Below are 23,863 nucleotides of genomic sequence, written 5' to 3' on the forward strand. Positions count from 1 at the left end.
AGAGTTCTATCATTGATGATGGATAAAATCTGATCTTCTTGGCCCCCTTAAATTAGTGGGTTGTCAGACCTGTAAGCTACTCCGGGATTCTGTCAACAGCATTTGAAGGCCTTTGAATACAGTTAGCCCTGCCTAGGCATTATACAGGTTGTATGTGATTAACAGTCCATCCTTAGTCCGCAGGAGTTCTCAAACACATGGAGCTCTAATTAATTCATAGGCTCACATGAAGAAATAAACAAACAATCAAATAAATAGATGAATTAATCAGGCACTTAACTGACACCAAATTTGATTTGTTTCATAGGGAGTTCCCCTCTGGCTCCATTCTCCCAATCAGCTGGGATGTTCAGCCTTTTTAGCTTCAGTTAATTCCCCCACTTGTGTCCAATATTCAGAGCCCTGTTCTCCCTTAGAGCCGAGGCTCCTTACCCACATTACAAGGCTACGTCTTTCAAATCAGTCTTGATGGATAAGTCAAAATAACCTATTTAAGAAAGTGCCTGCACCCTCATTGTGCCCTGGCATGGACCTCCTATTGGTGCTACACTTTTCTGGTGTCAGGGTGTTGGGTTCCAAAAAGGGCCTTTTTTTCCATGCAGCCCTGGATCGCCCAGGTGGCTGGAGACCCCTCTGGGTCTCCAAGCTGGGGAACCAGCACAGTTTCTTACCACTATCCTCGTTGAAGCGTGGAATGTAGGTGTGCTCTTCTCCTCCTGATTGGCTCCATTTGCCTTTTTGTACATGTCAATGGGTGCAGACCTGTGATGCCATGTTCTGCACATCCCTGAAGCCTCAGCGAGCAGGTGCTTATAAACTGCAGCAGCGGCACCGCTTATTGCTTCATCTTTTTTGGCTCCACATCTGCAGGTAAATACTGGCCACTTTCTGCCCTTACTGGGCATTCTGTCATATCACTTCGGGATCCTGTCACGCTTCCCAGAACCCACCCACGGCAGAGCCAGCGCATGCAGCCTGCCACTCTGTGACAGGGTAAATCTGGTATCTTTGTTAGACAAAGTAAATAGTTGGAAAAATTGTTCTTCACAAGCTTTCAGGCTCCCTTCTCTAGGCATAGGGAGAATCTGCTGGTGTATGTGTACTCTCTTGGGTGGAGTAGAAACTTAAGCCCATATGCAAAATACAGATCTGCAATGAAATTCCTTTCTTGTTGATTCTCCAAAACCAGGTTGGGGACCAAAAAGTGAATTTACTTTGTTTGACTTTTGGCAAAAAAATTAGTTTGATAGCTGCTGTTCAGCTAGGATATCAATATTCCTTCCTTTTCTTGTAGAAATAACCGCAGCAGTACACCCAATAAAACTTCTGTGGCTTATTAAAACAGAGCCTTTGGACAGGAACTCAATGTTGGGGTAACACAGTGATTTACTCACCAAATCCATGTTTGTTATGGAGGGGAAATTAAATGCAATTCAAATCCTTGCTTCAAAATGGGGAAAGACAAAAGAGTAGCTTGTCTTTTTCTCGTGACCTTTCCCCCCACCTTTAGTTTCATGTAAAACAGGAAGCAAAGGCATTTTTTTCTCTTGCCTGTTGTTACTGCTCTTCCATATGGACAGTAGGTCAGACCATAGCTTTGGACAGAAGGCCCTCTAAGTGTCTTCTCAGATTCTATCAGTTGACTTTGGGTTTTCAGTCTCATATCTCTTAGTTAGATTTTTCTCACACATGGAATGGGCTTCCAGGGGAGGTGGTGCTCTCCCCTACCTTGGGGGTCTTTAAGAGAAGGCTGGATAGGCATCTGGCTGGGGTCATCTGACCCCAGCACTTTTTCCTGCGTGGCAGGGGGTCGGACTCGATGATCTGTTGAGGTCCCTTCTGACTCTAGCATCTATGAATCTATGAATTTGTCATTAGTTGGAAGTAATAGATTTTAGAACTGTAAGGTTTCTAGTCCTAGGTTTGATCATGGCAAGCTATAATGCTGAGCAAGTTGTTTTAGTATTCATTGACTTGATGTTTCCATTTTTACAGGTGGGGGGAGGAAGGGAGGGGATTTTCCTTTGTCATGGGTGTTGTTTCAATGTAGCACTTTGCATGGAATATGGGGCACTTTCCAAGTATTATAAAATATGTATTGGCTCCCACCCTCTCACCCCCGCTCCTACTGTTGCAGTGGTGGCTGGAATCTTCAGTCTCTCTCTCTCCTCCTCCTGCTTGTGGAGGGCTGGGCAACAGGAAGGTGCTACATGAATAGCAGGGAAAGATCTAGGCTGTCGTATGGCAAGAGGGGCCACTTTGCCTGAGGCCAGGAGGGAAGCTGTGTTACTTGTGCAGTGGAAAGGAGCCAGCCTGGTCACTCTGCCTGCACAGTAAAGAAAGGGCTGAGTTAGTCATGCTTCCCACATGGTGAGGAGAGAGCTGGGTTGGTTGCACTACCTGCAGCTAGAGGGCAGCCAGTTTGCCCACACCGCATGTGTGACCAAAAGGGAGACTGCTGTACCTGCACAGCAGAGGGGAGTCAGGCTGACTGTGCTGCTCATGCAGTGGGGGAGAGCTGGGCTGCTTGTGCAGCTACAGGTGGGATTTGAGGGAGGACCCACCAGGTGTGTGGCCTAAGGTTCTACAGCTTATAGGTTGTGCAGCCCCACACTGTCTAGATTTTGAACAGCCCTGGTTTATAATTGTCAGAGATTCTCAGCACTTGTCTGTGTAAAAACACTTAGAATAATTAGCTCCTTATGACATCTATTTTATGATCATCTTTTTCATAAGGATGTGTCAAATCATAACCATAAGTCAGAAGCCCCTGAAGATGTTTCAGAAAATGCTGCATGTGAAAAAATGGAAGATGTGACACTACACCAGCAGACTTGTGAAGAAGGCAAATCATTGTCAGATGCCCAGCTCACCCGAGATAACAGACATCTGCAAATCTGGTCCGTGCTTGAAAGTGTTTGGAATACGATAAACCTGTACAGGTAGGACATGCTGAAAGAGTTCAGATTTAACGTGCTATTAGTCCTTCATGTCCCACCATGCATATGTTTGGATATTGTCTCTCTCTGCCATGTATACATTGATTATAGAGTAAGTACAGGCAGTCAGAAAGCCTGAGGCTGAATCAATTTGATCTTTGCAGGTTAGTCTAAGCCAGTGTTTTCCAACCTTTTCCAGCCCAAGGCATACTTGCATTAATACAAAATTTTCATGGCACACCTGTTAAGGCATGCCATATCCTCATACCTATTGCAGCTCATTGCCATGGCAAAATTCTGTGGCACACCTGTTAATTTCTGACGGCACACTTTTGTGCTGTGGCACACTGGTTGGGAAACAGTGGTCTAAGCTGCATCGTTTGAATTGATAAGCAAGTGAAAGTGAACAGACACTCAGTCACTTCTTGATTCCAGAAATGCAGTCACGAGCCTGCAGTGGCCCAGGCCAGAAGCTGGGGAGCACTAGAGCATGCCTCCCTGCTTGGTGGAGCAGATAGCTTGGGCCAAGGCTATCCCACCACCCTGCAGCTGGGGGGGAAGGGGGAGGGGTTGTTGCAGGGGAGATGCAAATCATTCTGGGGGGACCATGAGTTAACTTGAATCTGGAGGGGATCTGGGACAGAAGTTCAATAAACTGATTTAGTGCTAGTGCTGGCTCTTAGTTTCACTCATTTCTTGATTAAAGAAATATAGAGTAATTCTTCCATTGTAAAGAATTCAGGAAGACCACAGTGGGTCAGAATGTTTTTGACGTGAGAGATTCCTATTTGAAATCCCTGGGTTTATTTTGTGCATCATGTGCACGTATATGCACATCTAATACTGCGTGATACCCCACAGCACTGCTAAAAGGATCTTGTAGCACCTTGGTTGAGAAATCACTGTCTTAAAGTTTATCAATGATTAAGATAAGGCACAAGGTTATTTTCCTTACAGACTCATTTTTGTGTTATTTATTATAACCAAGTCTTTTAAAACTTAAGCTGTATTCTTTTTAAACTATATTATACAAACAATTAAAAAAATGGTGAAAATGCAAAGGTGTGTGGCCCTCCCATTGATTAGTTCTCCTTTTAATTTTAACTAAATGCTTGCCCTTAGTAGGCTTAGAACAAAAATGTATTTAGGGTTTCATTTTTAATCAAGATGCCTAAAAGCTATTTATGGGATTCACTGCCATACCATTAGCTTGTATAAATCTGAAATTGTGCATATAAATGCATGGATGAAAATAGGTGTAGTGGTAGTTTTCTGAGACTCATTTGAAACCTGCAGGTGAAGGATACTATATAACTATCATCCAGTGTTAATTTATTTAAAAATGGTTCTCTGTAATATGCTTTTTTGTTGTAGAACTGTGGAATTGCTGGGGTCTGTTATTTTTAAGCACCTTTAATAAATAAATTTACGCAAACAAAATAATTTTCTACTATGTTTGGTAGTTTTGAAGTGCACAGATGTATCTCTTATCTGTATTTAACCTTCTAGAGTATGGTGTTCTCTTCCCTTAGTCAAAATACAATATGTGGTGGAGTTGTACTGAAGTGCTTCTCCTTTTCCATAATAGGAAGCAAAACAGGAGTGTTCTTACTAGCTTCTTGAGACTGAATGTTTCCACTGTGTTTTGTCTTTCTTAGTATCGACATTTTCCAGAAGTTGAACCCAAGTATTATCAGCACCATTGCAAAGACATCGTTTGAAGAAGCTTTCTTAGGTCTACAGAAATTGATGGCAGCTGTGAATGATATTCTTGAAGGCATTCGTAGGTAAGTATGTTAGCTGTTTGGAATAGCTCAATTTTTGGGGCTGAATTGCAGCTTACTATGTGCTGTTATATCCTTCACTAATTCTGAAACTGGTACCTGTATTTGGAAAATATATTTCTCAGTTAGTAATAGAGGAAACTGGAGCTGCAGACACTTAATGGCTAGCCATTGGATCTCTTCAGTTATTCCATCTGCTTTTTGGGGAGAGAAAAGGGAGGGTGGTGAGTAGTGGTATTTGTCTTCCAGGACTCAGTGACCAGTCACTAACATCTATGCCAAGTATAGGTAAGATAAGATGAAATCTGCCTTGATCTGGCTGTGGCTGCAGTCTGCATGATGTGATTGCACAAATTTTTGTCTGCTCATCTTTGCACCAAGCTGGAGGGTTGAAAGGTTACCTAGCTGGTGGTTTTTGACAGCATTCTGATATGTGCTATAGTAGATGCACTGCTTTCTTCTAGACACTTGGCTAAATTTTCCTTCCTTTGCATGTGGAGACAGTCCACTGACTTTGAAAATGGGATGACTAGTATGAGTAGGCATTGACTTCAAAGTCTGTCTTCCTCATTGTACAAACTAAGAACAGAATACTTTTCAGCAGCATTTTCAGAGTGTAAGCCTCAATGTGCAGGGGTCATTTTTTCTTCCTTTTTTAAAAATTATTTTTGATATCCTACTTTCTTGGCTAGTCCTATTAAAATTATTAGGAACAAAACCTATAAGGGTTCATTGATTCTGTACATAAAACAAAGTTGAAGCTGTCAATTCTTTTTTATTTATTTTTTAATCATTATATAGAATTTAGTGGATAATTACTATATTGCCCCAAACTTAAGGGATCTTTCATGTAGTTACTTCTACCTTTTTAAGGAGTAGCTTTAAGCAAATCACTTAATTTTAATTGCATAAAAGAAACAAATTAACTAAATGACATAAAATGTAAATTTAGATATTTAAAAAAAAATTGGGTGCAGAGTATGAAATCAAATATCTAATTTGGAAATAACTGTGATGTTTTATGGACTTGCAGTAGGGGGCACTGTGCAATTAAAAACTAGTGATTTTGAAAGTTACCTTTTAAAAATCAGCTACACCCTCTAGCTATAGGGTTTCCTTGGTTTAACCTTAAGTAAAGGCATTTAAATTGGTTTGAAGCTTCTGAATTTTTTCCTTACTAAATTAAAAAAAAAAAAGTTAATAATTAACTCATTGCAATATTGAACATCAAAACTAAAAGTCAGAACTTGAAAACTAAGATACCTTACTTCTTAGTATGGTATTCTTATATTAGATGTGTAAACTTAAAGATTTAGTTGATATATTTAAGATTTTAGTTCATATTTTCTACCCCTGTTTTTTTAAAAGTTACTTCTACAGTGTTAGATTATTATTTTATCTAATATATGTGCAAGAAGCAGTATGTATCTAAAGAGAGACTGCTATTAAAATCTGAATTTTTCACAATGTTTGGAAGCTTCCTTTCTTTATCTGACTAAAAAGTAGCTCCTCTGGTTCTTGTAACTTGAAAAAAATCTTAAAACCTAATTTAGTAAAACAGACAAAAAGAAAACCCCTAAGGGTTTTTTACTAGCAATTTACATTAGAAGTTTAACTGGATTCCATTTGAGTTACCCCATCAGAATATTCCTTTGGTTAAATACATTTCTTCAACTTTAGATCTCCTTATCAACAAACTGGGAGGATTACTGTGGCTGCTTAAAGGTTAACAAAGTATTTGATAACTAAAACCATGTTTGCTTTTGTGATGCATGTCATAAATGTATAGTTTTTTTCCCCTTCACTTTGTCAAATGAAATAAAAGTTCTTAATTATTAAAGATGCAAAGAAAGTGAAATTTGCAATTGCTGAAGTATGTAATTGATGATTACGTAAGTATTTTGAAAGACATTATGGAGCATAGTTTATTTTTCTGATAACTAGGTAGTCATTCCCTTTCCTCCTAGTTTGGCTCATTATTTTTTTTTAACAGTTTTAGTAATGTAGACTGTGCTGAAATAACTGTAAACGAAATTCTGAAATCGAATACTATATTTAAGGCTGGTTTAGTCTGCTCTGTTTGTTGTTCCTGAAACAATTGTTAATCTAATCTGCTAACCCGCATTTACGGATGCATTGCCCACCGCAATTCGTCACCATTCTTTGCCTGCTCCATGATGGTATGTGAAGAGTGGTTTCTCAGTAACAGATCTATCACAGATCCCTTTGATGTTAAGACAGGAGTTAAGCAAGACTGCATCATTGCTCCAATACTCTTCTCAATATTCCTTACTGTGATGCTACATCTGACCGCCAACAAGCTTCCAGTTGGAGTGGAGCTAAACTACCAGTTGTTTGATAAATTGCTTAATCTCAGCTACCATTCAGCATCAGCACAGAGGCAGAAAGGGATCTTGGAGGCATTATTGACTCCAAGATGAACATGAGCCGCCAATGCCAGACCGCAGCCAGCAAGGCCGGCCATACCTTGTCATGCATCCAAAGGTGCATCTCAAGCCGGTCCAGAGAGGTGATACTCCCCCTCTATGCAATTGGAGTACTGCGTCCAGTACTGGGTTCCACACTTCAAAAGGGATGTGGCCAGCCTGGAGAGGGTTCAGAGGAGGGCCTCCCGCTTGGTGAGAGGGCAGCAGGACAGGCCCTATGAGGAGAGACTGAAGGACCTGAACCTGTCCAGCCTCAGCAAGAGGAGGCTGAGGGGTGACCTGGTGGCTGCCTACAAGCTCATCAAGGGGGATCAACAGCAAATAGGCAGAGCTCTTTTCTCCCCAGCACCACCTGGGGTGACAAGGAAGAATGGTAATAAGCTGATGGAGAATAGGTTTAGGTTAGAGATCAGAAGGCAATATTTTACAGTTAGGGTGGCCAAAATCTGGAACCAGCTTCCCAGGGAAGTGGTCCTCGCCCCTACCTTGGGCAAATTCAAGAGGAGATTGGATGATCACCTGTCTGGGGTCTTCTGAACCCAGCATTCATTCCTGCCTGTGGCAAGGGGTCAAGCTAGATGATCTGTTCAGGTACCTCCTGACCCTAGCTACTATGAAGGTAGCACCATCTCTGTCTAAACCAGTGGTACTCAACCTTCAGCACATGCCAGATCTGGCCCAATGAGCTCTGTCATTCAGCCCAAGAACAAAATTGGCAAGGAGAGTGGTCGACAGGTCCAACAATTTGGCAAAGGGAATGGTGGCAGTTAATGCTGCCACTGCTTCCCTGTTGTCAAATTTACAAGCCCCACAGGACAGATGACAAGACTCCATGAGCTGAACAGGGTTGGCGCACAGAGCTGGGCAGCGGGCCTGATCCACTCTTGTAGCACGGGGCGACCCTCTACTGCTCATCCAGTCCACCGCCTAGAAAGGTGGTACACCACTGTTCTAAACCATTTCAGTACTGTAGTAGGATTGGAGTGATGATGGTCCAGTAAAGGAGCAAGGTTTTTTAGATGGTTATCTTCTGATAATATAGATTGTCTAATAAAAGATTCATGTTGGGCTCTCAAACACAAAATGCTCTGTTTGAACACAGTACAATTCTCAAGCCCATGTGCCTGAGAGCATGTCTGAGATTTCTCTCAGCTATGTTGTTGATCAGATAAAAGATATAACCAAAAAACCCCCTGCTAAATGATCTCAAAGGTTTTTTTTCTGATCTGTATTTAAAGCTTCCAGTGATAGAGATTTCACAACATCTCTGCGCATTTTTTTTCCATACAGTCTTCTAAACCCACTTTTCCCTTGTTGCAGTTTAAACCCTTTTTCTTCTTTGTTTGTTGTCCGCTATAGACACAGGTCAGTTTACTGGCATACTCTTTATAACAGTGCTTTTAGTTTTTGAAGACTAACAAATCCCCACCTTCTCATCTTTAAATCTATCCTTTAGCGTTTAGGGGTTTAGTTGTGAGATGTGAAACTTCTAACTTACATGTTGAGTTTCAGTCTGGTCCACATCGGTAGTGAATTAAAGTATTGCTTTCTAATAGCTATTTATCTGCCTGGGGTACTGCAATAATGCTTGCTGTACTAACACAAGGTTCTACCCAGGCCACTTAGATGTACTTCTTGTGGTTAGACTACTGCTTTGTACTTTTTCATTTGCCATCTTTAGTGGCTGATGAGAAGAGGATTGCTGGTGTTAGTATGGATTAGTAATGCTCAGCTGGGGTGCTGTAGCACTCTGGGGTGATGTGAGATCCTTTTGAAGGGTGCTGTGGGGAATGAGGAGGTAAGTACATGCCCATCTTTGCCAGGCTGTTCCTCCTCCCTTCCCACCATCCTAAAAGCCTCCCCTGTGCAAGGTGGTAAGCACATGCCCATTTCTGCCTGGCTGCTGCTCTTCCATTCGCCCCCAGAACTGCCCAGCCCCTTTGCAAGGACATAAGTACGCTCATCCCTGTTTGCTTCTTCCCCCCACCTTACCCTCCTCAACCAGGCCTCTGTTCAAGGATGTAATAAAAATGTAACTTTTGAAATAGGGTGGTGCTCAATTCACAAAAGTTAAAGGGGTGCTTAGAGTCTAAAATGGTTGACAACCACTGGTATAGATGCTTATCCCACAACATTACCTCCTTTTAAATAAATTGGAATGAGGCAAATATCTGTTTTGGGAACATGCACCACTCAGAAAAGTGTTTCATTTGTAACCATTTGGCTCTTGAGTATTATGTATAGCCAGTTCAAGGCCACTGCTCTATCTCTACAGAAGATTTGCTCACTCAAAAGAATGAAAATGGAATGGCTTTTTCATGGACAGTTATAAACCCCACCATGGACTGAAGGTTTGTTGGGGTGTCCTACAGCTTTTATGGGTATAGGTTGTAGTCATGTTGGTCTAAGGACATAGGCAGACAAGGTTCTTTGGGTAAATCTTATATCTTTTATTAGACCAACTCAAATAGTTTGAAAACTTCTTCTTGGCAAGCTTTTAGGGATAAATACCCTTTGTCAGGTATTCTTTGACTATTCATTCTGTCCAGGAAGAGCACAGACCACCCGCAGATGCTTTCTTTATCAGCCTGACGAAGTGTATTTGTACCCAAAAACATGCAAACAAGCCTTTTCAGCTATTTGAGTTGACTAATAAAATATATCAGACTTACCCAAAGAACCTTGTATTCAGTTTTTATGGTGTTTGTTCCATTGACATGGTGAGTAGGTGATCTCATTGGAAAGGCAGTGTTATGCTGTATCCATTTATCACATTTTTATTACTGTGGGGGTTATATGATGCCGTCTTTAGGTGTCCTAATGAGTTTGGATATGGTTTAGTCAAAGGAACTGAGGGATGCATACTTAAGGATGGGAATGGGCAGAACTGCTACATTTCTCTTGCTATTGTGATACTATGGCAAGGACAGTTGTCGTTCCCAATTGAAGACAGAAGGGGCCACTGGTGGGATGAGCACCCAACTTTACTATCTTCATGTAATTGGAAAAACAACTTCTTGGTAGCAAAGGCATCTGAAAGGAATAGCTCATCAGCCAAAGGAATGCCAGGTGTCCTAGGGCAAAAGAAATGTCTAAAGGATTTTGGAGACTTATGAGGAATTGTGACAATGCAGAAGCTGGGGCTGGTTTGGAGATATTATAAGGACTGGTTGTGAGGAGGCCAAGGTCTTTTGGATTTTTCCCAGAATGGAGAAGGGTCCAAGGCCCCAGCAGCTAGGGATGGCAGAATCAGCAGAAAGGCTGAATTCTGGAGATACTGGCAGGACTCTTGGATGAGCTATATTGTAGCCCACCACTTCCCAACCCTGGGTCACGACCAAAGTGAGGGTCACGGGGGCAACGCTGGCAGCACCGCACAGAAAAGAGGAGCTGTGCCATGTGCTAGGAGCTCCCCTGCCCCCTGGGCTGCTGCTGCCACTGCACTCCACTCCCAGCAGCGAGGTGCGGGGAAAAAAAAGGTTGGGAATCACTGTGCTGGTTGAGGGTAAGAAACATAACTTGTCTTTTTATTTTGTCTTTAAACATACGGTCAGTTTTGCTTGTACAATTCTTTCCCCATAGATAACAAATCCTTTTGTTTTTTTGTCCTTTCTGATTGCCTGTGGTAAAGAGGGGTTTCTGGGCTAGTGATGTTCCAGGCCATCCCAGTCTATGAAAAGAGGGACCTAAACCTCTACAAGCCAAAGGAGAGACCACCACCGCCTGGGGCTCAGGGATTCTCCTACTGCATCTGTGAGTTCCAGTATAAGGGCAGTAGAGTTGAGGCTTGTGGGAATAACAAGTACCCCGGGGCAAACCTGTGTTTGTTCTGTGGAACAAGCAGTTGGTCAGCAGGGAGGAACTTGGGGCTCTGGGAACATGCTGTGGACGGGTTTGTGACAGGCTGTTCTATTATCTTAAAGTGACTAAAGATGAACACATATGAACTTCTAGAAGGTTGTAAATGATTTAAATTTATACTCTGCCAGCTTGTGAAGCCAAACAGTGTTATACTATTGCCAGATATCAGCACTTTGTCTGTTTCTTTTGCTGAAGCACAAGAAAGACATTTGAAAGTTGAGGAAAGTTCTAGACTAATTTTGTTCAGGTGGTCATAAAATTCCAGAGATTGAGGGATGAGGAAGAGGCAGAACAGGGTCCGATTCCTGTGGGGAAATCTTTTGACCTCCTAGACCAGGGGCAGGCAATTATTTCAGACCGCTTACTGAGTTTTGGTAAACTGTTGAGGGCCGCATTTCCCTTTCCAGCACAGGGAAGCAGGAACAGCTCCATGGTCCCAGGCCAGAAACCTCTGCTAGGCAGGGGTTTCTGGTTGTGTGGCCAGGGCTGGGCAGACCTTGCTGCTGGGTCCTGCCACTAGCTTCCTCTGGGTCCTACTGCCCCTGGCTCCTGTCATCTTTGACAGGCAGCTAGGAGCAAATAAATACTAATTTTCTATTTTTTATTTATTTATTTATTTATTTATTTTACGGGCCCTGCGGGCTGGATAGAGTGGCCTCACGGGCCAGATCTGGCCTCCAGGCCGTATTTTGCCCACCCCTATCCTAGACGCATTGGAAAGCCAGTATATTTTTTATAAAATATATTATGTAATTACAAATTTTGTCTTAATATTCCTTAAATGTTAGTGTTGCTTTATACCTTTCCTTGCATAGCATCCTGTTTTGGAGCCATATAATTGGACGTGCTTACATACCCAATGTAAATCTTTTCTCAGACTCGCAAATAGTACTGCTGAGATCTGGGAGTATTGCCTATGCTCAGCTCTGCTTTTATTGAAGCTCATAGATCTATCCTGTCATTGACATCCTTAAGAGAAAGTGAAGTCTGTATCTATGACCTCATGCTGTGAGGTGCTGACCACCATGCAGCATTGGGCCCCGCAAAACGGTGTACTTTAGTCCGAAGTAAAACTACATTAGCACTTGCCCCTACATATTTTGCACAACTAGGGTGTGGGTTGTTTTTTTTTTTTAAATCTTTCCATAAATGTACAGACGGAATTTATTCATAACATTGCAGATGGTGTTTTTCCTGCATTTTGAGAGACAGGCGTTGAGCTGGAACTCCCCCTTCTCTGCTTTTATCTGATTTGCTATGTGAATTTCTGTAATAATGAGACCTCTTTATACCATATTTTGAGTCCTGTTAAAATAGCTATGCTGTAAAAATAATAAATTAAACTGGTTCAAATTCTTCAGTGGAGTTGTACCTACTTTTTCTGCAGTGGATTTAGCTCAGCGTTTGTAATAAACACTTCAAGATGCTATGGTAAATGACACTAAGTGTTAAATATTAATATCAATATTAATAAAAATTGTCATTTTACTCAGACTAGCTCAATCCTATGGAAGATTTTAAATATAGAACTATTAACTATTTTAAATACAGTTGTACTTTTATATAGTAGCTATGCTGTTGGGACCCTTAAAAATAGGTTTTTGTCATTCCTTAAAACACTTAAACTAGAATAGCAAAGAAGCTTCCTAGAGGGACTTAAGCCAGCAGTTTCTTTTGGCAGGTATAGCTTGCATTGAAATGGGGGAAAAAATATGCCTAGACTGGCCTCTGGAGAATTTTATGCAAGAAACATGTTACCTAAATGTTTCCAGCATAATATTCTTCCTCTCCAAAACGTGACTTTTTAAAAAAACCCTAAAACTTACCTTTAGTAAGTGTAGCTAGGTGTTTAGTTTGAATTTTCATTTTTCTTCAATATGCTAAGAAAAATGTACTCTTGTTCTATTGCCAATTTTAGAGTATTTCATAGTTTCCAACTAGGCTTTCAGATAAATTTTTTAACTGATTGCAGGACATTTGCAATAAAAAACAGTCATGTATCAAAAGTTTAAACCCCGTCATTGTGTTTGTGGCATATAATGAAACATGTTTAGTTGCATAAAATGTTTTATCTGACTTTTCCCCTGATCCAGCATGCTAGTAATGTCTAATGGCAAACATTTATGTAATACGAAGAGTCTTTGTGTCACGTAGAAAATGTTCAGATACAGAGACACTCTTAAACTGAAGTTTAAAAATATAAACTTAATATCTAAAACACATGGTTTTCAGAACTTTTAAAGAACTTTTCAGAAGTATTCAAAATACAGAATGTTTTGGATTTCATCTGGCATTTTTATCTGAAAATTAAGCTCACAGTACTTAAAAATGCATGGTGCTACTGTTAACTTCCATTTGATCATGTTTTAATGGTAGAAAAAAATGTTTTTGGCCAATGCTATTTTTTCTGTAGTTGGTACCAAATGGATAAAACAATTTTGATAAGCTCTGCTTTTAGGCCATGGCATTTTTTGGGAGTGGTTTTGTAACTCTGGCTTACCTTTTTAGACTTTTTTTCCCTGTTTTTATATTGAACTTCGCTATTACAGCAATGAGACATTCTTCTTTTCTTGTGTCTATGTATAGACAGAAGTATAGAAGATCTTCTCAAAAATAGTATGGGGGGAGATAACCCCTCCTACTTAGCCTGAATCAGTGTGGTGTTAGATTTTCCAATTGTACGATAATATTAACACAGGCTGATGGCTTTTATTGATAGTAATCAAATTGATATACTGGATCAGACCTTTCCAAACCTGAGCAATTCAAATTAAAGGTCCAGTCTCTACATGTAAATTTTGTGCTGGGTAAAGGTGTGATTTTCTTTTTTTTCCTCTTCCCCCTCACCCCAAGCTTCTAACTGTATCTCAGTCCAGCAACTATTTTTGATAAAATCCTGACCATCAATGCATATTAGACTGGTAGAACTCATCAGCGACTTGGATGAGGGGGTGAAAAGCACCTTGTTCAAATTCGTGGATGACACTAAGATGTGGGGAGAGGTGGGCATGCTGGGAGGGAGGGACAAGCTACAACTAGATCTGGACAGGTTACAGGGGTGGGCGGAAGAGAATAGGATGGGATTCAGTACTGACAAGTGCAAGGTACTGCACCTAGGGAGAGAACCAGCAGTATACCTGTAAGCTGGGGAACTCCCTTCTTGTCAGCACAGAGGCAGCAAAGGACCTTGGAGTCATAATTGATTCCAAGATGAACATGAGCCGCCAATGTGAGGACGTGGTCAGTAAGGCTAACCGCGCCTTGTCATGCATCCACAGATGCATCACAAACAGGTCCAAGGAGGTGATCCTCCCCCTCTGTGCGACATTGGTCAGGCCGCGGTTAGAGTACTGTGTCCAGTTCTGAGCGCTGTACTTCAGGAGGGATGTAGACAACATTGAGAGGGTCCAGAGGAGGGCCACTTGCATGATCATGGGGCAGCAGGGCAGGCCGTACAAGGAGAGGCTACAGGACCTGAACCTGTTCAGCCTCCACAAGAGAAGGCTGAGAGGGGATCTGGTGGCCATCTATAAACTTACCAGGGGGACCAGCAGGGAACGGGAGAGTCCCTGTTCCCCCAAGCACTACCAGGAGTAATTGGGAATAATGGCCACAAGTTGACTGAGAGTAGGGTCAGGCTAGACACCAGGAGGCACTACTTCACAGTCAGGACGGCTAGGATCTGGGACCAACTTCCAAGGGAAGTGGTGCTTGCTCCTACCCTGGGGGTCTTCAGAAGGAAGCTAGACAATCACCTAGCCAGGGTCATTTGACCCCAGTATTCTTTCCTGCCCATGGCAGGGGGGTTGCATTTGATGATCTACTCAGGTCCCTTTTGACCTTACCAACTATGAAACTGTCAGGGTGGGCAATATTTCAGCTGGAGGGCCATTTAATGCGTTTTGGCAAGCTATTGAGGGCTGCAACGGTAGGCACGCCCCTTGATAAGTGCTCTGCCCCAGTAGCCATCTTGGCACCAGAAGTTCTGTCCCTAACCCCCTGACCTTTGCCACCATAAGTCCCTTCCCTTGCCCTGGAATACTCTGTGAGGGGGAGGGAGAGGCTTGCCATTTTGCAACCGGAAAATAAACTAATCGTATACTAAAATAAATTAAACATCTACTACAACTTTTTTTTTTATTTTATTTTTTAAATATTTTTGTTCTGATTGATCTGTTTGGATAGTGCATCTAGAGGTGATTGCATAATTGCTCAAAATAGAAGAGTAAAACTATGTTGTGTGTGGGGGTAAGGGGAAGTATGTAGGGGCTGTGTGGTTGAAGAGTGGGTGGGTGTGGACAAGTGTGGCTGTGGGGTATGTGGTTGTGGTAGGAGTGTGTGAGGGTGTGTGGGTATGGTGGGGGGTGGGAGAGGTATTCAGAGTCCCTGGTGTATGGCAGTCCCTGGAGCTGCATGTGGTGGTAGTGAGTGGGGCCAGCCCCTCCCAGCCACATAGCGCGCAGCTTCCCACTCTCCAACCCCAGTCCCTGGTCTCGGGTGGTGCCAGTGTGCAGGGCCAGCCCTACATGGCCCAATAGTGCTACCGCCGAAGTCCCTAGCTTTACATTGTAGCAGCATGCGTGGCCAGGCCCACCCAGCCCCATAGCTGCAGCTTCCTCCTGAGTCCCCAGCCGCACATGGTGGCAGTGTGTGGGGCCAGTCCCACCTGCCCCATAGTGTGTGGCTTCTGTGCTCCCACCCCAGGCCCATGTGCACGTGGTGGCAGGGTGCGGGGCCAGCCTGGACCGACTCCATAACACACAGCTTCCCACGCTCCTACCAGAGTTTTTGGCCACGTGAGATGACAGTGTGTGGGTCCAGTCCCAACCAGCCCCATATCATGCAGCTCCTGTGCTCCTGCACTGTGCAGGGCCAGCCCAGCTTGGCCTCATAGCACAGCTCTCTGCACTCCTGACCCATGGGGATCCCTGGGCCCAGCCTGGTGGTACCCTTACCTAAATTCGGGCTGGATAGATTTGCCTGGCAGGCTAGATCTGGCCCACGGGCCATGTTTTGCCCCTCTTCCCCCCACCTGCTTTATATGATTTCCTCAAATGAAATACCAGCAATAGAACTCTTGCTAGCATAGGAAAGGCCTGATTTACTCTTTCATCATTCAGATGGGTATATACTTCTTAAATAAGAGCCCTGGGTCTATGTCAATACCCATCTTTGAATAGTTATGATTTGTTCTTTCCTTTATGCCTGTCTTGTTGCTTCTTTCTCCTGCATATGGTCTTTCCTTACTCTCACTGTGTATGGACCAAACTGAATCATCTAAAATTCAGATGGTTCCTCCATCTGTTACCCATATGCTAGTTCACTAGAGAACTAGCCTTGAAGGGCATTGACTATACAAGCTTCAATGGAAGGAATAAGTGGAAGAAAAAGAGAGAACTCGTACACTGAGATAAGCCTTCAACATGCTTTTTATCAGTTGTTAGCTTGGCAGCAGCAAAGTTTCTTGCATGTATACTTTTTACTGGATGATTAAGGACAACTCAGATGGTGTCATCTTCCTTTCACTGTCTTCTTCTTTCCACCTACTGCAGCATGTGCATGGGAAGGAGGGGAGGTATTTAGACAAGTTAAAAAACCAAAACTTAAAATCTAGAAAGCCTTGTAGTATGAATCAAGCTGCAAGAAAAATAAAACTGCCAAATTTAGGATAGGGAAACTACTAATTAAGAGATTGTTTTGAAGTTGCATTGCTGTAAAATCACTTGTAGATATTTGAACAGTATTAGTAACAAGTTCATATGCTAAAGTTTTATTTTTTTTTTTCTTGTTTCCACAACAGAACCAACTCCAGTGGATAAGTTTGCAGTATAACTCATTTCATAGTCTAGATGCTAGCGCTTTCCCTTCATTCCCAGGCTACGACTTGGACAGACTTTGCATCAACTTAAATGTTTACCCTCAGTCTTGTCAGAAGTATCTGAACATTATTACATGTTTGTTGGCCAGGATTTGAAGTTCTGACATGAACAGAATTCTTTTAGTCTCTAGTGCGTTTAAAGTTTTTTGTTCAAGATTTCAGTGAAGGAGGAGACATTAATGACCTTGTATTGTTCACTTATGCAAATTACAGGATTAGTTGGACATTGATGCAGAATTTTTTCAAGAGAGTCTGCGGTAACTATGACTTAAATTTCACCAGATGCATACAAAAGATCAGTTGGTAATGGATGAGATGCACTGTATGAAAGAATCGTTCACTCAGAACATAGCAAAAGAATGTTAAAATACAATATAAACAGTCTACAATGTTGTACGGTCATTGTCATGAAGCACTTGTATTTGGCTAAGGCTTGGATGCTAACTCTTTAATTTTAAATTTAATTGTAAGTGTAATGACTTAAGCTGTAATAGGAGGGACTGTAAATTCTTATGCAAGCAAAGCATAAATATTTTAACAATCTACCATAGTACTACAGAGAATCATGAGATTCAGAGTATAGCAGAGTCCCTCTGAAATACGTTTTTAATACACATTTACACAATGCTCCACTGGCAAAGCTACCAAATTGAACACTTGGGAATAGACTCAGTTAAAAATAGTTAGGGATTTGCAGTTGTACAAAAACTGGTTCTACTTTCTGTTGGCTGATTTCGTCTAGTAATTAGCTGTTCCACAGATTAGTAACCAATGTCTTTTGTTTCTGGTCATGTCAAGTTTGCTTTTTGTCTTCACATCATGCCAAGCTTTTAGTCCAGGCACTAGGCCTCTGACCTGGAGTCCCCCAGTAACTCTGTCATTAATGTTTATATGTACTCTGGCAGCATACTTTAGAAATAAGATGAAGAATAATGCTCAACTTGGAAAGTGCTGGGCATTATTTTCCTACCTCTAACTGCTTGAATCTGTATTAAATTTAAAAGCCATGGTCTGAGCAGCTCTCATAGATTCTAATCTAAGTAAATTAATATCTCTATCTCTGTTTCCCTGTCTGTAAAGTGTGGATAACAGTTTCTGTCTCTCATGGACTGCATTTACATGTTTGTTTTTCATAGGTTCATAGATTGTAAGGGGCTGGAAGGGACCTTGCAAGATCATCGGGCCCAACCCCTGCATTAGGCAGGAAAGACCATTTTAATTCACCTGTGTTCTGCAACCCAACGTAGGGAAACAACTCATATGGCTTTTATCGGGTAGTAGACAACAGCAAAACAAAGGTGTGCGTTAGAGCAATTACTGTCATTTTTGTAGCAATACACACTGTGAATATTAAACCCTGAAAAAAGCTCCCAAGAAATGCTCCTGGCATAACCCACCCTTCCCACCATACTAGACGAATCAACTTTTAAAAAGATGTGACAGCCTCTGAAATGTCACTTTTGATCTGACAGAGATCAAAAGTCCAATACAGAATTTTTGTTGGGTCCGTACAGCACTAAAGCTGAGCATCAGGAAAATCAAAGGAGCACAGCGAACATCAACACCCCTCACTTCAGGCTAGATGAAACAGAGATACCTAACGTCCTGCTAAGTCGAAAGGGCCCAGACAGCACTAAACCCACGCTGGCTGGAAGGGAACTTTTAAATAACGTGGGGTTACATGTTTGTACTTCAGTTTCCATTTGCTTGAAGTCACTATGCAACGAAGATATTCTCAGTGGGAAACGTGGAAGAGAAGCACCCGCATAGCCAGGGGCTGTGGGAGGTGTTGTAGATAAATGTGGTGCAATGTATCCCAGAGCAGATGTTGTATATCATGAGCAGGAATTACATATGATAAAAAACAGAGTATAGTCTATTGTGTACAAAGCCTGCAAAAAAAGCATTATTTAAAGGACTTTCTACAAAGGGATTTGGCTATCATTAATCCCATTATAGAGTAGTTTGTGTACTGTTGGAATATTTTCTAGGAATCTGAAGTAACTGAAAAAATCCTAATCCTAGGCCATAATAGATCCCTCTTCTTGATGCTAATGAAATTCTATATTACATCAATGTTCCATGATAGTATAGACTAGGCTCTTTAACCCTGGTCAGCAGCCAGTTTAGGAGTGAAGCCCTGATAGACTGCTTTGCTTTGGCAGCTCTTGCAGCCAAGCTGGTTCCAGACATACTGGCACCTGCCTTTCCTTTGGATTAAACCAGCAAGGCCAAGAGGGGAACACTGATATGTAGATATTTCAGTGTCTCCATATATACTGCCCAGGCTTTTGTTCCCTGGAGAGGTCACTCCAGCTTCACTTTATTTTCAAGCAAGGATTACATTCAGCGAACTCATGCTCCAGCATAATTCTATCATTTCACAAGACAGACAGATGCCTACTAAAAGCTAATCATAGTAATTTTGTGCAGAGCAGCAGATATATATCATGTACATATACAGATGTTGCTTTGGTCATATTATGGCAGTTTCATAAACTAAATAGGTATAGCTAGGGCTGTGTTTGGATGAAAAATCTCCATGGGAAATGTTGCTGTAGGAAAATATTGTGGCTCATAAATGACACTTGTGTATCCAGTGCTTCAAGGTACTCAGTGCCTGTGTTATTGAGTTTCCATATCTCATGAAACTTGAAGTTCTTATCCTTTTAGATAAGCGTTCTTTTTTGCAAGAACTGTCATGTTAACCCCACTTCCTTGGCCAGCTTCCAATCTGGCTATTTTTTTATATGCCAAATACTGTACCAAATGGAAAACACATTGGGATAAGGTGTTCTTCAGTTGTTAGTAAATTGTATAGGTGTCATGTGCTATTAGGGATTTGTTTTACCGTAGAAGTAGGAAATATTTTTAGGGGTGTGTCTGTGTAGTAACATAACTCTGTTACCTTACCTCTGTTAAGGGGAAAGCTTTTTTTTTGGTGGAAATCTCATGAATATAATCACCAAAAGGCAAGGAAACTTGCAGCTTAGCCAGCATTAACTAGTTTCTGCTTCCATAGCTTCCCAGTCTAAATTTCAGGAGAATTAGGACCTGGATCTAAACTATACAGCATAGGCCGATTTACAACCTATATATTGCTAGCTGTCTTGAAATGCAGGGATTCAGTATAAAAGGTTTCCATGGATCATTATTTTATATGTAGTATTAAATGTTGGGAAGAAATAAATAGCTGTAAGTAAATACTGTGATGGGTAAAAACCTGAGATTCTAATCCCTAATGAGAACCATTGTACAGAGGATTTATAAAATCATAGGATTGGAAGGGACCTCAGGAGGTCATCTAGTCCAAGCCCCTGCTCAAAGCTGAACCATTCCCAACTATATCATCCGAGCCAAGGCTTTGTCTAGCCAGGTCTTAAACACCTCAAAGGATGGAGATTCCACAGCCTCTTTGGGCAACTTGTTCCAGTGCTTTACTACCCTCCTACTAAGAGAGTTTATTCTAATATCAAACTGTTCGGTCACCACCGGATAAGGGTGTGTGCTCTTGTGCCTGACGGACATTCACTAGTCTTCTCCTGCATGTCGTACCCTCTGCCAGCCTGTTCAGGGTGGTGCGCTCTCTCTCTCTCTCCCTTTTATTCCCACCTGCGATGACTTTTTTTTTTGATGGTCATTGGAGATGTTAAGGAAGTGGGAGAGGGGTGGGTGTTGATGTTACTGTCCCGATCACTGCCAGCATCTGATTCATGCTCAGGTTACCACACCACCGAGAAGAAAAAAACTGGCAGATGAAACAGAAAACTGGAAAGAGAATTTATTGGACCTGTCAGGTCCCTTTCTAGATTGTTGGGATCAAGGCTACTCCCTTTACTTGGTCTGTCTTCACTCAGATGTTTGAGCCTCTGCGATTGGGATGGACCGAGTCTCCCTTCCCTCTCCCTCTCTCTCTCGCTTGCCAGAAGCAGTTAATGAAAGGCTAGCCACAGGAGGGGGTATCTGCCTCTCTTTGCTGCTGCGGTCGTGTCAATTGACTGCCGGTGACGGTCAAATTAACACTAAACGAAAAGAAGGAACCGGGCTGGAGAAGGAAAACGCCCACTCCTCTCATTCTTCTACTTTGATTGCCGCTGCATCCACCTTGATTGGATGGCGGCAGCAGGTTAATCATTGTCCAAACGAAGAAAATGATAAGCCAAGGGGGAGATTGCCCTCTCTCCCTTCCCTTGGATGAAGGCTCCTCCGAGCCCTAAGACCCTACCAGTCTCTTGCTCATCTTCAGGGCTTCAGTCTCAGGTAGGACACAGCCATCCTCCTATCTGCCTGCCGGCTTCCGTTCACTCGCCTCCTTTGGTCCTCTGCTTGGCCACGGATATTGCCCCGGCCGCTGCGACCCACCAATCTGCTTCACCTGGTGAGGTGTTAAAGTGGATCTGGTGCATTCCGGCAGCTCCCGCTGTAGCGTGGAGACTTTATTCTGGTTGGCCTGGAGCTCGTAGTCGGGAGGACGCACTGGGTGAGTACACTTGGATCTTTCACGCAAACTTAAACCTCCCTTGCTGCAGCTTGAGACCATTGCTCCTTGTTCTGTCATCTGCCACCACAGAGAACAGTCTGGCTCCATCCTCTTTGAAACCACCCTTCAGGTAGTTAGCGGGTGCTATTAAATCCCCACTCTTCTCCAGACTCAATGCGCCCAGTTCCGTCAGCCTGTCCTCATAAATCATGTGCCCCTGTTGCCCCCTAATAATTTTTGTTACCCTCCACTGGACTTGTCTACATCCTATCTGTAGTAGGGGGCCCAAAACTGGACACTACTCCAGATGTGGCCTTACCAGTGCAGAAGAGAGAGGAAGAATCACTTCCTTTGATCTGCTAGTGCTCCTCCTAATGCAGCCCACTATGCCAAGAGCACCTTCTTTGCAACAAGGGCACATTGTTGGATCATATTCAGCTTATTGTCCATTGTTGCCCCCAGGTCCTTTTCTGCAGAGCTGCTGCTTAGCCAGTTGGTTCCAGCCTTCCTTTAACTTGATGTGTTTATGAAACTGGAGTCTGCTTTTAGATACACTTTCCCAGCTGAGAACTAAATATTCCCAGTGAAACTAGATAAGCATGAGCAACAGAGGCTGAGATAAAGTGATGGGATACAATATAAGACTTTATGTTCTGGTGGTAGGCCCCCAAGCTGCATAATGACAATATAGTTTAGCATTTTCTTGCATTCACTTGACCAGAGTTGTGGGTAAGAGAAGGAGACAAAGGAAGTGAGCAGACAAGAGAGTATCATAGAGGAGACGAGTTTAGAAGGCGTGAGAGAGATTAGAAGTACAGGTTTACCTTGCTTTATGCTGTACATGCGTTCCTGGAAAATGGTGCATAACTTGAAGTCGCATAAAGGCCACCCACTTTACAATGTAACAAATAGGGATAAGTTTCAAGACCTCGACTGTACTGCTCCCCAGACCCATTTCTATCACATTTACAAGGCAATTTTGGTACTTCCCGACAGTAAACACAAGCACAGGGCACTATCATAATGGAGATGGCAACTACAGAAACACGTATTGCAGACAATGAGTGAGGAGCACAGATCTACACAGGAGGCTATATTTTGGTGTGCGTCACTTCCACAATGCACCGCACAAAGCAGCTGACTGCGGGTTTCCACCACACCCATCGCATAAGAGTGAATTTACCTTGCATATAACACATTTTTGGTATAAAAAGGGTCATCACATAAGAGCGAATTCACACATACAGAACCTGGATAAAGAGAGGGAAATATAGTCAGCTAAAGGTAATTTAGAGTTTGCTTACTAGTTTTATGCTAGTTAGATCTGGCTTAGGACAAGATGTAGTTTGAATAAGGAATACAAATAAGCATATTAATTAAAATACAGTCTATTAGGAAAATTGGATCAGGCAATTGAATATAAAAATTGAGGTCCACCTTGGAATTTCACTGTTCAGTCTTGAACTCTGCTCTTGTTGAATTGCCCATTTGCAGCTGAGCCAAAATTAGTGCTGCTTAAAAACTTAGTTTTTGAAACCTATGTAAGAAGTACTTTTCCCTTAACAGGCTGGCCACCTAGTAGAGGTTTATTAAGTCTTTAGGACTTAAAGAAATTAAATCTTAAATTCTTTAGGTGAATTTTACATTTTATCATAATTTTAATAGTTACCTTGATATGACTTCCCTGTACTGTATAATCATTTATATAATCCACATTTCATCATTAAATTTCCCATTACAATTTATTTAACTTTCATTTCTTGAATACTTAATTTTGGTGGGATGGGCTCCTCGAACATTCTTTGGTTCCCAGAATACTTCTGGAGGGCAGTAATCCAAACTTTAAGAGGTTTCTGGGTCTCAAAGCCTAGTTTTGCATCCATCTTCTGTTTAAAACAGAACCTATTGTTTAAAGCAAAGTGGTGCTTGCAGGACCGGAAAGGAACATGGTCTATTTAGGAACAGTAGAGGATTATAAAATTGTGATGTTCTCTTATTTGCCATTTTCTAAAATGATGATGCTGACTCACAAGCATGTTTATAATTTCCTGTAATGCTTTTGTTACAAGACTCTTTGGTATTTAGTAGAAAACAATAATAGGCACATTTTATAAAGACTGACTTTTGAAGAATTTGTGGGGGAAGTTATGTAATAACTTCTTTCTATATCCAGATATTTGGGGGGAAATTATGCAACTTTTTTTTTTTTAGTGAGTACAACTAAAATACTGTACCATCTTGAGCAAGTTTTCAGATGTACGAGTTTATAACCTGAATCCAGAAGGGACTAGCAATCATTTTCTTTGATTTCCTACATGGGCCATAGGGTTTCCTGGTTTTAATTACTATTTGAACTAAATCACAATGTTGAAGAAGAGAAAGGGGATGAGGAGGGGGAACATCCAGTCTTGATTTAAAAACTTCTGTTGATGGAGACTCCACTTAAAAGCTTGTTTGGTAAGATTAGTAGATAG

At 42.0% G+C, this 23,863-nt stretch overlaps 1 protein-coding gene across 6 annotated transcripts in view; it reads left to right on the plus strand.

Moving 5' to 3' along the window:
• The window catches only part of SWT1 (SWT1, RNA endoribonuclease homolog), an 86,265-nt gene that overhangs the window by 33,874 nt on the left and 28,528 nt on the right, over nucleotides 1-23,863 (plus strand). For 5 of the 6 annotated variants that reach the window (XM_025193468.1, XM_025193464.1, XM_025193466.1 and 2 more), the window contains 2 exons: nucleotides 2,737-2,942; nucleotides 4,598-4,726. In XM_025193468.1, coding sequence (XP_025049253.1) covers nucleotides 2,737-2,942; nucleotides 4,598-4,726 — 335 coding nt within the window. Of the gene's footprint in view, nucleotides 1-2,736; nucleotides 2,943-4,597; nucleotides 4,727-16,831; nucleotides 18,208-23,863 lie in introns of all 6 variants that reach the window. The other variant, XR_003092078.1, reaches the window with a different exon arrangement.

This window comes from Alligator sinensis, unplaced genomic scaffold (genome assembly GCF_000455745.1).
Source record: "Alligator sinensis unplaced genomic scaffold, ASM45574v1 scaffold1885_1, whole genome shotgun sequence".
In the NCBI taxonomy this organism is placed as follows: Eukaryota; Metazoa; Chordata; order Crocodylia; family Alligatoridae; genus Alligator; species Alligator sinensis.